At 45.9% G+C, this 14,617-nt stretch overlaps 1 protein-coding gene across 2 annotated transcripts in view; it reads right to left on the bottom strand.

The window, feature by feature from the left end:
- Positions 1-5,135: 5,135 nt before the first annotated feature.
- The window catches only part of ADAMTS12 (ADAM metallopeptidase with thrombospondin type 1 motif 12), a 107,744-nt gene continuing 98,262 nt past the window's right edge, over positions 5,136-14,617 (bottom strand). The window contains exons 20-23 of one of the 2 annotated variants that reach the window (XM_028748247.2): positions 14,205-14,357; positions 12,211-12,384; positions 9,581-9,734; positions 5,136-6,455 (exon numbers count right to left, since the gene is read on the bottom strand). In XM_028748247.2, coding sequence (XP_028604080.2) covers positions 6,295-6,455; positions 9,581-9,734; positions 12,211-12,384; positions 14,205-14,357 — 642 coding nt within the window. In that variant the 3' untranslated portion in view covers positions 5,136-6,294. The remainder of the gene's footprint in view (positions 6,456-9,580; positions 9,735-12,210; positions 12,385-14,204; positions 14,358-14,617) is intronic. The other variant, XM_077936435.1, reaches the window with a different exon arrangement.

Genomic DNA, 14,617 nt, shown 5'->3' with positions numbered 1-14,617 from the left:
CAATATCTCGCCTAACACAGCATAAATCTCTGCAGTTTTCATTTAAGTGAGGCAGCTGACAACTGGCTTTGATATATGAGGCATCTGCATTTCATTTGAAAGTTTTGGTACCTTTGGGGTTGCCTTCAAGGTCATTTAGAGGTGGCGCATTGCTGGATAGTGCTGATCTGTAATCACCCAAGCCCAGTTTCTCAACAGCAGCTGTGTGCTGCGTGGCAATGGCTCCCAGATCAAACTGCAGCTCATCCACCTGCAGCTCACCCAACTGGCTCCAGCTTATGAAATACAGGTGCTGGAAGGGAAGCGAGTACCTTTCTGCTTCACATCATTTGCGTTCTGGCAGGTACTGGACTAGAGACCTGAGAAGAGACAAAACGTGCACCCAATGCTGTTGGGGCTGTGTGTTCCTGTGTGTTCTAGGAGATCTTAAACCTGGCTTGCCTTTCACTTATTTTTCTGGCCAACAGATGGCGGCACAATTCCAGCAGGGGAAAAAGCAGAGAGGGAAACAACTGATGGCAAGCAAAATTACTGGTATAATGGGCTTCCCATAGCTGCTGCTGGCGGTTCTCTCACTGCAAGAGGTGAAGTTACAAGGAACCAGGCAGAGGGCCTTCTCGGTAGTGACACCCTCCCTGTTGAACGCCCTCCCCTCAGATGTTAAGGAGATAAGTAACTATACAACTTTCAGAAGACACCTGAAAGCAGCCCTGTATCGGGAGGTTTTTAATGTTTGATGTTTCATTGTGTTTTTATATGTGTTGGAAGTTGCCGAGAGTGACTGGGGCAACCCAGCCAGCTGGGTGGCAATAATAATAATAATAATTAATAAATATTAGTGTGTGTCTTCCTGGCTTGCGTCAAGCTCAAGCCCATGTGTGTTAAACCAAGGGGTGGTCTCAGCATATCCCAATCTCTATTCCATTACAAAAAAACAACCACAGTATACAGACCACTTGTAATAAACGAGGCAACTTTGGCCATGAGAGGATGTCCCTCTCCAGCAGGCAGGGTGTGTGTGGGAGCCCAGCAGATCTGCCTTTCCTAGAAACAGACTCCAGGCACTTCAGGTACACTCAAACATAAGCAGCTTTATTTAAGGACAGTTGACAGGGCGCTCTGCTCGCTCCTCTGCCTCCAGACCCACATCGTCTCCCCCCCTCGCACTCACCTCTGCAGGAAATTCTCGCTTCAATTACTTTGTCAATTGCAATTACTAGGTGAGCTCACCTTGTGTATATGGTTAGTTTGTTCCTCCTGACCCGAGAACTATCTGCACAGGGTAACCTCACCTCGCCTGTCCTTTGTGCTATCATTTACAGATCAACTCATTTCCACCGACTTGGATATTTTGTTCTCAATTATCAAGGCTGAGCCAAGACACTTCACTGTCTGAAGCAAAGGACAAGATGCCCCCCCTGCTGCATGAGATTATTAACCTCAGGGTTAAGGATTCGAGCCCCCTGTTGGGTGAAAGATTCCTGCATTTCGGGGGGGGGGGGGGCTGGACTAGATGGCCCTCACAGTCCCTCCCAACTCTACAGTTCTATGATTCAGTAGAGTGATTGCAGTAATTTAGAAACATTTCCTTATGAGAAGTGGGGGTGGGTGGGTGTTTAGAGATGATTCCTGGAGAATAGAGTGAGGGGGTTGAGCCTGACTAGGTGTTTGTTGTTGCTGCTGCTGCTTTTAAATAAAAACACTGGCCACATTCACACACTACATTGAAAGCTCCATGACGCCACCTTAAACAGCCATGGCTTCGTTTGTTAAGGGTCCTGAGAGTTGCTAGGAGACCCTCCTATTCCCCTCTCAGAGCTACAATATCCAGAATTCCAGAACCCTTCCAAATGGTTAAACCACTTTGGAAATCAGATGAAACAGGATGGCAAGGGAAGGGTTAAGTGCCGGATTTACGTATAAGCTAAACAAGCTATAGCTTAGGGCCCCACTCTCCTGCCCCCCCCCCAATTTTTTAAAGGAAAACAAAACTGGATGTACATTTCCAAAATATAAGATAAAAACAAATAAAATAAAACCTACATACAGCAACAGTGTTTTGTGTTGTGTAGGCTCCTATGATGTAAGTAATGGGCCCCGCCTGCTAGCCTGCTCCCTAAAATATCACTGGTTTGCTCATTTCTATATTTAGGGTAAGGGATGCGGGTGGCGTTGTGGGTTAAACCACAGAGCCTAGGGCTTGCCGATCAGAAGGTCGGTGGTTCGAATCCCTGTGACAGGGTGAGCTCCCGTTGCTCGGTCCCTGCTCCTGCCAACCTAGCAGTTCGAAAGCACCTCAAAGTGCAAGTAGATAAATAGGTACCTCTCCAGTGGGAAGGTAAATGGCGTTTCCGTGTGCTGCTCTGGTTCGCCAGAAGCGGCTTAGTCATGCTGGCCACATGACCCGGAAGCTGTACGCTGGCTTCCTCGGCCAATAAAGCGAGATGAGCGCCGCAACCCCAGAGTCGGTCACGACTGGAGCTAATGGTCAGGGGTCCCTTTACCTTTATATATAGGGTGCCTACATTCTGCATGGACTGGTTGCAAGGCAACATGTGCAAATCGCTTTAGATACCTATTAGGTCCATAAATTACCATGTAGCATATATTCAACACAAAAAAACAGTGATAATTTGTTGTTGACAAAGGACAGCTGGACATATAAAGGGCCCCATTACCTTCAATAGCTTACGGCCTCATCAAACCTAAATCCGGCCCTGGTTAGTTCCCCCCTTCCCCTTCCCCTTTCAAAACACCTTTCCTCCAGCAGGAAAAGGTGCCACGGGGCATCAGGTCTGCAAGTGCAATGTAACAGGTCATTGGCCCATAAGGAAAGATGCTGAGAGGGACCCAGTGGGATGCTTGCTTGAGCAAAACATTCTCTTCGAATAGACAGATTAGTCCTAGCCTTGCACTTTGCAAGGGGAGAGAATGAACAATCCTCAATTGGAAAGCAAGGGCGGATAATAATAACAGTTAACATTGCCAGCTGCACCTAAACAATATACCATTTCGAGAAACACCAATTGTTCCTTTTTTGTTCAGCCTGGTGAAGAAGTTCACTCCAGGCAAACGCAGCAGGCTGGAGAGTCCGAGTGATGCTATTGATTCTGCGCGCAATAAAAATAGCAGAAGCGCTTTGAAGCTCCTTGCAGCGTTCAACGCCCATGAAGTCTTAGAATGGCACACAGCCTGGTAGATAGTGCTGGTCGGTGCTCATGGTGCATGTGAACACCAAGGACGTGGGGAAATGCGGCTGTGAGGTCCTGGAGGACAATTTTAGGTTGCTCAGTAGGTTGCTGAAAGCCAGGACCTCCAAGGTAGCATTGTTGGAAAAGCTTCCAGTTCCACACTAGACAGGAAAAGCTTTGTACATGCATGGAAAAGAGGATGATGCCAGGAGGAGAAGTTTAAATTTGTTAGGCACTCACTGAGGAACACTTTGGACATCTGTACAGCTGTCTCTTTTAAAAATCATCTCTTTTTTTGTCATGGCTGTATTTGCTCCTTTAAAAAAAACCAAAAAACATTAGCTTACCTTACAGGGTTCTTGGCAGCTAGGCAACACATGTTTTGAACCCTTGAAAGAACTGCATGCCAGGCCAGGGGCTAGCAGAGCCAGGAGGAAGAGGAACAAGGTTGTGTGTGTGTGTGTGTGTGCGCGCGCAGAATGGGGAGACGATGATCCCCAGTGGGTTAGAATCGTAGAATTGAAGAAATGTAGAGTTGGTAGGGACCCAAAGCTTCATCTAGTCCAACCCGTTGCAATTCAGGGATCTCAAATTGTGGGGGCCTGTTGCCAAGGGGAAGAGAATCAGCAGCTAGCGATGGGGAAGGGGAGAGGCAGGTACCTGTTCATTCCCTGCCCATGCCTTTCTGTTCAGTGATTTCGCTCAGTGTTTCAGCTCAGTTATTCCACTCAGTGAGTGTCCGAATCTGGCTGTGCTCTGATGTGCATCCGATCCCACCTTCGTCGCCAGTATTAAATAGTGGGTGGGCATAGCAGACGACACAGAGATTTCTCCAAGTAGTTATTTATAAAGTAAGCTGGAACTGAACTCAACAGCAAACAGCTCAGCTGGCCTGCTTTAATAGGCAGCCGGCTGTCAACACTGTAACAACAACAACCCAGGGTTTCCCGACTTAATTAACTGATGTGGACCTGGGTGAAAACTATATACAGTGGTACCTCGGGTTACATACGCTTCAGGTTACAGACTCCGCTCACCCAGAAATAGTATCTCGGGTTAAGAATTTTGCTTCAGGATGAGAACAGAAATCGGGCTTCGGCGGCGTGGCGGCAGCAGGAGGCCCCATTAGCTAAAGTGGTGCTTCAGGTTAAGAACGGACCTCCAGAACAAATTAAGTACTTAACCCGAGGTACCACTGTACATGATACCCCTGGTGGCCAGGGTGAGAACTTCAATACAGTGGTAATGGGGCCTCCTGCTGCCGCTGCGCCGCTAATGCATAATTTCCAAGGAGGAGGAAGCGTGAGAGAATCTCTGTGTACTGAGAGGAAAGGAGGGTTGAGAACCCCACAGGGGGAAGGGCAATTCTCAGAGGTGTATCCCCTTGATCCACACAGGCAGCAGAAGGGACAGCAATCAGTAAGGCTTAGAGAGCTCCTGAGAGAACGCCCCTCCCTCAGCCCCCTTGGTATTTAGGGCTGAGACAGACAGAGAGGCACAAGGTCAAGGTCAGTTCAACTTTCCTAAAATTAGAGCACAGCTTGGCAGTCAAGGTAGTAGAAGACCTTTATGCAGCAAAGAACCAAGGCTTAGCTATGTGTATTGTCCAAAGTGCCTTGAGGTGCTAACGTACCAAAGTTTTTCTCTCGTTAAAAATGAATGGGAAAAGCCTCACTAGCTGCCACTTGATTCCTGGAGGACAGGACACTACATAAATGTGAAATATTATTATACGGATTTGTGTACCACCTTACTAGATAGCTTTAGGGAACCGGGTCTTCTCAATGCAGGAATGCACAAGAGCTCAACTCCACCGGCTGGCATCCATGCCTTCATGTGACGGTGTCATTCGAAGTGGCCATCTATCTGCATCTTGTTTGAGCACATCTAACCTCGGTCTCACGCACACAGATGCCCTTTCATGCAGAAACCCTATTACAGCTCTTTCCAGCATCAAAGAAGCAGATATACTTTTTATTCTCACGAGGGGTTATAAAACATTCTGTACTTTACAAACTGGAGCCGCTTTAGAAAAATACATCACGTAACTCTCAAAAAAGCAATATGGCAGGCATTGCACAGCAACGCCTTGCCCAAAGGATAATTTCCAGAGCAGGTGTAGATTTAGAAATACATCGGCCAGCCCATTCTACAGATGTTTTTAGGCACCATGCAAGTTTTAGCACCGTGGTGGTATAATAGCACCATATTTAAAGACCAAAACAAAAATTGCTCAAGTCCCTTAGAGGTATATGTGTCGATTAAGCTGCTGTACAGGTAACAAGAACATGACAAACCTCACCCTGGACAGGATTTCCAATGATCTCCAGGTAAGGTAGTTTTGTTTTGATGCCTTTATTTTCCAAACTTCCCTTTGAGGCTTAATCTCCCCACATGGAACTCCAGAATTAACAAGGTGGCAATTTATGTCAAATAACTGAGTTCATAGTTGAACTGTGAGCAAGATTATTATGACAACTCTTTAGCATCTTGGGGCACTTCCAGCATAGCACCAAAAGCATTTTTTGGTGTGTTTTTTTAAAGAGGTGGGAAAAACAGAGGGAAGGAGGCCGGAAAGAGGGAAATAAACAGTGAAGGTGAAAAGCATATAATGCAGAACAGACAGTACAATAAGTGAACCCGACGTTGCAAATCAGGACAAAGGGTTCAGGCGATCTTTGGATTTGGAGACGGTTCAAATCCACTGCATTACAGCTCCAAGGCAGGAGTGGCAGTGTAGCTCTCTAGCAGGAGTGGGAAAGCTGTGGCCCTTCAGGCAGTTGTGGCTCATCTGCTGGGGCAGAGTTACAGTGCTAGCATCCTGGTGCCTGCACAGCCCTGCCCTCTTTGCTGCCATGTCCCTCTCCCACTTGGTAAGCCACAGCGCCACCACTGCTGGGAAGCTAGCATTGCAGCTCCACCCCACTAGGCTTTGGCTTTTCGGCTTTGGACTACAACTCCCATCAGTCCTGACCTTTGGCCATGCTGGCTGGGGCAGGCGCCCAGCGGCCTCTGGGATGCTACAGCTTCCCTACACCCTGTTGGATCACGTTCTTCCGTTTCACATTCTGATTTAGCAGTCCTAGTTCTCAGCCATGCAGTTTCAGGCATGGGTCACTTTTCTAGGTCCTGTTGCGGTAGCATCCCCAGGTATCTTGCAAGTAGCGCAGCACTGATTCCTCACTGAAGGCATGGAACATTTCCCAAGATCCCTCACTTTCTCGCAGAAATTTGCCGACAGTCTGTCCTTGCCGCAAGGCAAACCTGTAGTGAAGAAACACACACAAACACACATTCGTAAAAGGAAACAGCAGTAGCTTTTGGTGCCTACAGAGTTAGGATAACACTATAGGACATCAGAGAGAGGCAGAAGGAAAGAAATTGACAGCATAACCATATGTTTGCTTGCTTGGAAGTAAGTCTCATAGTGTTCACTGGGGTTTCTCGTCCTAGGAAGTGTGCTTAGGGTTGCAGTCTAAGCGTGCTGTTAATTACTGAAAGCACTGGTGGTGAACTTGTGGCACTCTATTATTTTTATTTTTTATTGAATTTATATACCGCCCTATACACAGGGGTCTCAGGGCAGTTCACAGAATAAAATCAAGATATAATACCACAAAATACCTAATAAAAAGAAAAACAGCAACCCAATAACCCCCCCCCAAAAAACAAATTTTAAAAGGGCATAGGATGTAAATCGGATCAACCAAAATCCTGATTAAAGAGGAATGTTTTGTCTGGCACCTAAAAGTGTATAATGAAGGCACCAGGCGAACTTCCCTGGGGAGATCATTCCACAGATGGGGAGCCACTGCAGAGAAGGCCCGTTCTCATGTTGCCACCCTCCAAACCTCTCTAGACGTTGTCAGACTTGCATCAGCTCTAGCTAGCATGGCAACAGTTAGGAATGAAGGGATCTGTCATCCAACATTATTTGGAGAGCTACAGGCTCCCCATCCCTGCCCTGACCAAAGTTTTAGTCACTGACTATAGTGATTGGGTGGGTCGGGGCTGTAGCTCAGTGGTTGTTGTTTAGTCGTGTCCGACTCTTCGTGACCCCATGGACCAGAGCTCAGTGGCAGAGCATCTGTTTTGCACAGGGAACGTCCTAAGTTCAATCCTCAGCTCACCTTTTGCCCTTCTCTTTCCAGGCATAGGTTTGCACTTTAAAGCTCCGTCTCCAAGCGCTCTCTCTCTCTCTCTCTCTCTCTCTCTCTCTCTCTCCCTCTCTCTCCTCTCTCTCTCTTTGTGTGTGTGTGTGCGTGCCCCTGAGCTTTCCCTATGGCAACCTGCTCTTTACCACTAAATTGGAAAGAACGTCAATTCAGGTTTTCAGTGGATTGCTGTTTGCTCCAATTCAGCTTTAAAGAGTGGATTTTTGTGGGGGAAGCTCTGGAGGGGATGGGGATGGGGGGGGAAGGATGCTCAGACACTGAGCTTCAAAGCATGGATTGTGCCTGGGAAAAGCGGCTGAAAAGTAAGGGTGACTAAGCCCTGAGTATAAGACAGCTTCATATGTTTACATAGAGTCCACACAAGAAATAAACATGAAATAGTGCAATGGTGGAAGAATTCAACATCCTACACCTCTTTTATTTTTTATTATGGATGAGATGATTTCTCACATCTCATTTCCTTCTCGGTTCTGTGGTTCACTCTGCCAGTCTCCCTGAATTCTGGTTTAACTACAGGCTTCCTCAAACTCGGCCCTCCAGAGGTTTTTGGCCTACAACTCCCATGATCACTAGCTAGCAGGGCCAGTAGTCAGGGGTGATGGGGATTGTAGTCTCAAAACATCTGGAGGGCCGAGTTTGAGGAAGCCTGAACATAATTTCTGTAATCATCTACCAGAACTGGAACTGCAGAGTTTGCTGTAGCTTTTCAGCTTCTGCATTGTGTGTGCATCCTCTCTCTGTGCTACTTAGGCACCTGTGTGCTTTGCTAGAACAATGCAAAAAGGTAATCTTGATGCAACTGTATGAATGACAGCATCAACATTCTTTTTGTGTGGTGTTTTACCAATGTGCATATGTGTTCTATGGGGGGGGGGGAGCACCTCACCACCCACAGAATTGTGACACAATTATATGTACTATAGAACCAAACATGCTTCTTTTTGTAGAGTTTACTTTGGTAAGGCATTGCATAAGGAAAAAGAAACAAGAGCCTTAGTCATCAGATGTAGAAAAATGAGGGAGATCAACATATGGACTTGCGTATATCCCACATATCTAAAAATACAATAAGTATGGAGCATATATCAGCATTATCTGAGCATTCGTGCATACCATATGTCTATACAAAAATGAGCAATATTTTCCAGAAAGTCATTGTAGAGTTTTTCTTGACTTCTTCCCTTCTGCATGTTTGCCCTGATCCAACTCTAGGAAGCTGCTTCACACTGAGTCTACCTCTACCTCTAGCCTTATCTAAACCAGGGTTTCTCAAACTTGGTTCTCCAGCTTTTTCTGGACTACAATTCCCACCATCCCTGACCACGGGTCCTGCTAGCTAGGGATGATGGGAGTTGTAGTTCAACAACAGATGAGGACCCCAGTTTGGGAAACCCTGGTCTAAACTGTCAGGCAGTGACTCCAGGGTTTCATCCAGGAGTCTTTCTCAACCCCACCGGAAGAAAACAGGGAATGAACTAAGGACCTTCCGCATAAAGATCATGTGTTCTGCCACTCAGCTAAGGCACGCTTCTCCTGGAAGACTTGCATCCCTGTCTGACTACTTGTATCAGATGATGGATAGAAGATTCACAGTCATGTTATGCATGCATCCACTGAAAGCACTGGGCTGCAGACAGATAACATTTCCACCCAGTCAAATTGCCAATGAATACCTGATTCATCCCTGCAGTTTTTTTATCCAGAAAACCAGGCATCTGAAGAATCCTGCTTTGGTTCATGAACTGTGATGATCATGCTTGCTAATCATGTCTGCATTGTTTGAGCCCCTTAATAGCCAGGTTCAGGAACATCTTTGAAGTTACAGTAAAAAGTGATTTCTGTGTCCCCCACCCTCCGTTTTCAGTAAGAACACCATCATTCCGCAGCTCTAATTATTATTCCTCATTAGTCTGTAGCATGACCCTAAGACCTGTGTCAGTGCCACAATAGAGCAATGGCAGACATTTAAATTTCAAATCAGTTTTGGTCCAGAGACAAGGGGACAGCCCTTCTGCGCCCTGCTGAACCTCTCTTGGGAACTGAAACTGATATATGGTTGACGTGAACCTGGCTATTGTTCAGTGGTTTTGACCCAGGTCTTAAGATGCAGCCCTCGAGAAATTTGTCAGCTAAACAGGGACTGAGCAAATGAAGCAGCAGCTGGTTGTGTGGAAGGCGGCTCCTTTGTATTTGCTGCTGTTGAGAGACACCCACCTCTGCTACCAACGCATTCTCGCAGGTTGCATTTCCGAGAACCCACAGGCTTGGACTTCTGCTCACAGAGGCTCTGGGCATGAGCGGTGCTGTCTTCCACATTGACACACTTCACCACTCTTTGCTGAATGCCTCCTCCGCATGAAACAGTACACTGGAAGACATTTTGCATTACTGTGGTAGTTGTTAATTTACCATGAGGTCCCAAGGGAGGTTGCAAACAATAAATGTACCATTATTATTTTATTTGTTCAGTTTATATTTATCAAAAGATCCCCGGGCAGTGTACATCTTTAAGAACACATCTTATGGAGAGGACTTCCAGTTTTTATATCAGGATCATATTTCCAAAAGATAAACTCCCTGCTTAGGAAATGCCTTTGGGGCTCAACAACACCGAGAACATCCTTGTTGAGAATGCAGTTACAAATTTAAAAACGAGGTTTCGGAATTCCAAACTTGGAACTATATCATTATGCTTATTTACTGTCATGTATTAAATACTGGCAACTCACTGTTGGTAATAATTTTCTGACATGGGCACCTTAGAATATGCCTATACAGCAGCTTTGGTGGGCTGGTCAATACCAGGATCAAAATACTTGAAATCTCAGGTGACTCTAGAAACAACTAAGTCAGTTAGGAAGATATGGAACATATTGTCTAATAAAAAATAAATTTGACCCATACTCGCATGCCAAACTCACCTTGTAGGGAAATCCTAAACTGTATTAAAAATCACTGAAAGGATGGTAATATGGAAAAACTGGATGGGAGCAAGTGTTTTGACTCTGGACCAACTGAAAGATGAGGAAGATGAGTTTTACAGATATACTGTTTTAAGACAAAAATATCATCTATCAAATGGGGCCCAGTGGCAGTTATACAACCTTAAAATATTAATGACTTCCCTTCTTCTCTTTCTGTGGTTCATTTTACACAGCATAAATTCCTGCAGCTTTTATATAATCTAAACCATTCAGTAATCCATTATTACTTCCATCAAAACTTATTTATACTGTTGAATTTATCTCAATGCTGCCAGTGTTTTCAAGTGTACACAATTTCCCACCATATATTCAATAAACAAATTCCAATCTGCTTTAAATTAATGTTCTTCTTGTTCTCTTGTTCTACACATCAGATCCGCAAACTGCGCATATTCCATCAGTTTAAGTTGCCTACAAAAAAATACTGGCATGCAAAAAGAAATTAAAGGTAAAGGTAAAGGTACCCCTGCCCGTACGGGCCAGTCTTGACAGACTCTAGGGTTGTGCGCCCATCTCACTCAAGAGGCCGGGGGCCAGCGCTGTCCGGAGACACTTCTGGGTCACGTGGCCAGCGTGACATCACTGCTCTGGCAAGCCAGAGCCGCACAGGAAACGTCGTTTACCTTCCCGCTAGTAAGCGGTCCCTATTTATCTACTTGCACCCGGGGGTGCTTTCGAACTGCTAGGTTGGCAGGCGCTGGGACTGAGCAGCGGGAGCGCACCCCGCCGCGGGGATTCGAACCACCGACCTTTTGATCGGCAAGCCCTAGGCGCTGAGGCTTTTACCCACAGCGCCACCCGCATCCCAAAAAGAAATTACTGGCCTGCTAAGAGGCCAGTTGTCTGCATTTCTGCATTGGATGTGGAGGAAGGAAGGTACCTTCTTCATTTGGGGAGGGAGGGAGCAAGCTTGCAGGGGAGGGGCAAAACGATCCATCGTGCCCCATTCACAGTCATGATCATTTCTTTCTAGTGTTGGGGTATGAAGTTGTGCATGCTAAATTTCTCTTTTCAAACAGTACAGGCCCTTTTTCATCCGGCCAGCCTTCCCAATCTGGCAGGCTCTTTTCCTTTCTCCTGTCTCTTATATAAGCGTGGTGATTTTAAAAGGTTGGTGGCAATATCACTGGTGCCACGCAAGCCTGGGGTTGATGGGTTGTTGGGCTGCTGGGGGTGGCAGCTCTGGACCACTCAAGCTGTGGCTCAGGCAGTTATAGGTCAAAAATGAGCTGGCTGAGGAACTGAAGAGCTATTTGGCGATAGCTGTGCACCTTCAGCTGAGATTAAATGCACATAATGTTGCGGCACGTCACAGTGATGGCCCTTGTTGTTGTTGTTTAGTTGTTTAGTCGTGTCTGACTCTTCGTGACCCCATGGACCAGAGCACGCCAGGCACTCCTGTCTTCCACTGCCTCCCGCAGTTTGGTCAAACTCATGTTAGTAGCTTTGAGAACACTGTCCAACCATCTTGTCCTCTGTCGTCCCCTTCTCCTTGTGCCCTCCATCTTTCCCAGCTTCAGGGTCTTTTCCAGGGAGTCTTCTCTTCTCATGAGGTGGCCAAAGTATTGGAGCCTCAGCTTCACGATCTGTCCTTCCAGTGAGCACCAGGGCTGATTTCCTTCAGAATGGATAGGTTTGATCTTCTTGCAGCCCATGGGACTCTCAAGAGTCTTCTCCAGCACCATTATTCAAAAGCATCAATTCTTTGGCGATCAGCCTTCTTTATGGTCCAGCTCTCACTTCCATACATCACTACTGGGAAAACCATAGCTTTAACTATATGGACCTTTGTTGGCAAGGTGGTGGCCCTAATTAGCAGTTAATAACTCAGCCTAATAGCTTGCCGTAGAGGCAACCTACCTCCTTCCAGGGCTCCGCCCGCCACTCGAAGCAGGGCTCTGTGTTACAGCTGATGTTTAACTGTGGCTTGCGTCCTGCAAACTGGCAGTGAAACGGCCTCAGGGTTCTGTTGCTACGAATATCGAGACAAAGGACACTGCGGGTCTTGAAACCGCCTCCGCAGCTGGAGGAGCACTGCAGAAAGACGGACAAGAAGGAGTGTCAGAGAGCCCTGGCAGGGATCTGCGGGCAACTGCTCTACAGGCCTAGTGTGATGGAGGAAGTGCAGGGAAACCTAGGTCCAAATCCAGTAGCAATTGTTCTGCTTTCCTGGTTTCCCAATGCTGGGGTCGCTGCTGCTTACCGACAGGGTGAAGTAGCAGAGAGGGCAGCGCAGTGCTGGCACAATGGTGGGCACATCTCAATAACAGGCAGTGTCAGGAAGCCAGGTAAGCAGTGCAGCCCTTCCCATGAGAAATATTCAAAATCCCCAATTGGCATGAAGTTGCATGAAGTTACCCAAGTGAACTTGGGTCAGTTACCTTCTCGCAGGCTGCTGCTGGACAAGCAGCTTCTAGGAATATCCAGCCATTGCTCTTCTACTGTAAGCTACAAGGGAATATGCAATGGGTTTCCCACACTATCAGGAGTAATGTAAAAGATAAAGGACCCCTGGACCATTAAGTCTGGTCAAAGATGACTATGGGGTTGTGGTGCTCATGTCGCTTTCAGGCTGAGGGAGCCGGCGTTTGTCCACAGACAGCTTTCCGGGTTATGTGGCCAGCATGACTAAACTGGCTCTGGCACAATGGGACACCGTGACGGAAACCAGAGCGCATGGAAACGTTGTTTACCTTCCCGCCACAGTGGCACCTATTTATCTATTTGCACTGGTGATAATAAACATCCCTAAAATAAAACAATAAACGTCCATAAGAACGGCAAAAGTACCGTATTTTTTGTCTATAAAATGCCCCCATGTATAGAATGACCTCTATTTTTTGAGCCCAAAATTAAGAAATAAATATTTTAAATATGCCGTGTATAAGATGACCCTCAATTTCAAACTTTAAAAAAATGAGGAAAAACATAGTCTTATACACAGGAAAATACGGTAGTTTCTTCCCCCAGTAGGTTTTATCTTAAACAATTGCAGACGCAATAGACTACGATTGCAGTAGTCATTGTATCACCACCCTGTTCATTGTTTTATTATTTCATATGAAAGGAAACTTCCTCTAAAACAATGTTCTGGGCAATATCTCTCTTCCCGTTGGATTTTTATCCAGCCCCCACCTCTGTGAGACTGAAAAGGGAAAATATGATACTGGGCCCAAAACTTAGATCAAGCACCGAGGAAGGGAAACTTTTCAGTTCTTTCAACAACACTGATCCTGCCTCAGAAAGTAGACTACCTAAGTTTCCACACTTAATATTCCTGGCTTGTCATAATCAGATAGTGCCTTTGACCAGCTTCCTGGAATAATAATAATAAGCAATGTTTTATGATGAGAAAAACAGCTGCAATTTGAATAATCAAGAAAATTGTATTTTTTTAATAAAAAAAATTTTTGGCTCATAAGAAAGTGAGTCCATGTAAAAATAATTGGTATGATGTGGGCTGCTGTTACAGAAAAGCATCTGTATCAAAATTAGATGCGTAATTGGATTCATGATCCTGACCTGCAATCTTTTTTGATTAAGCCTCCCTTTCCACTTTCTTCCTTAATGATATAAGCATCAGTCACGTTGGCCCCAAAAAGATGGGATTTGTCTGGGATAAAGCAAGGCTGCAATATGGATTTGCACAAAATTACTTGCTGGTTTTTGATAACGCTTTTAGGAAAGAGCACCACACAACCAGGCACTTTTCAGCAATTTCGGTTCTCTGAATCAGAGTCGGAGAGTTTCCCACCTTGAAGCCCCTTCCAGTTCTAAAAGCCAGATTAGCTAACATCATAATAATTTTTAAAGACCCTGGAAACTGGAATGACTCGTTTCCAAAGCCCCATTACTTTGCTCCAGTCCTCTGCTTTCCACTGGGCACACGGGCGGACGTAACACCTCCTCGCTGGATCAGGCTTTCTCGTGTGCCGGCAATCGGATTCATTCTTGGTGCTGCATTCCACCACTCTCCAAAAAGCCCCCACACCACACGTGGTGGAGCACTGCAAAAACAAAACAGAAATAAAGGACTTTTGAGACTTGATGTTTTTAATCGCATTGCTAAGATGCAAATCTAGCAAAATAAAAAAAATCCTTCCAGTAGCACCTTAGAGACCAACGAAGTTTGTTATTGGTATGAGCTTTCGTGTGCATGCACTCTTCTTCAGATACACAGAAGAAGTGTGTATCTGAAGAAGTGTACATGCACACGAAAGCTCATACCAATAACAAACTTCGTTGGTCTCTAAGGTGCTACTGGAAG

This window comes from Podarcis muralis, chromosome 11 (genome assembly GCF_964188315.1).
Source record: "Podarcis muralis chromosome 11, rPodMur119.hap1.1, whole genome shotgun sequence".
Classification (NCBI taxonomy): domain Eukaryota; kingdom Metazoa; phylum Chordata; class Lepidosauria; order Squamata; family Lacertidae; genus Podarcis; species Podarcis muralis.
This window is presented reverse-complemented; position numbering and strand designations above follow the sequence as displayed.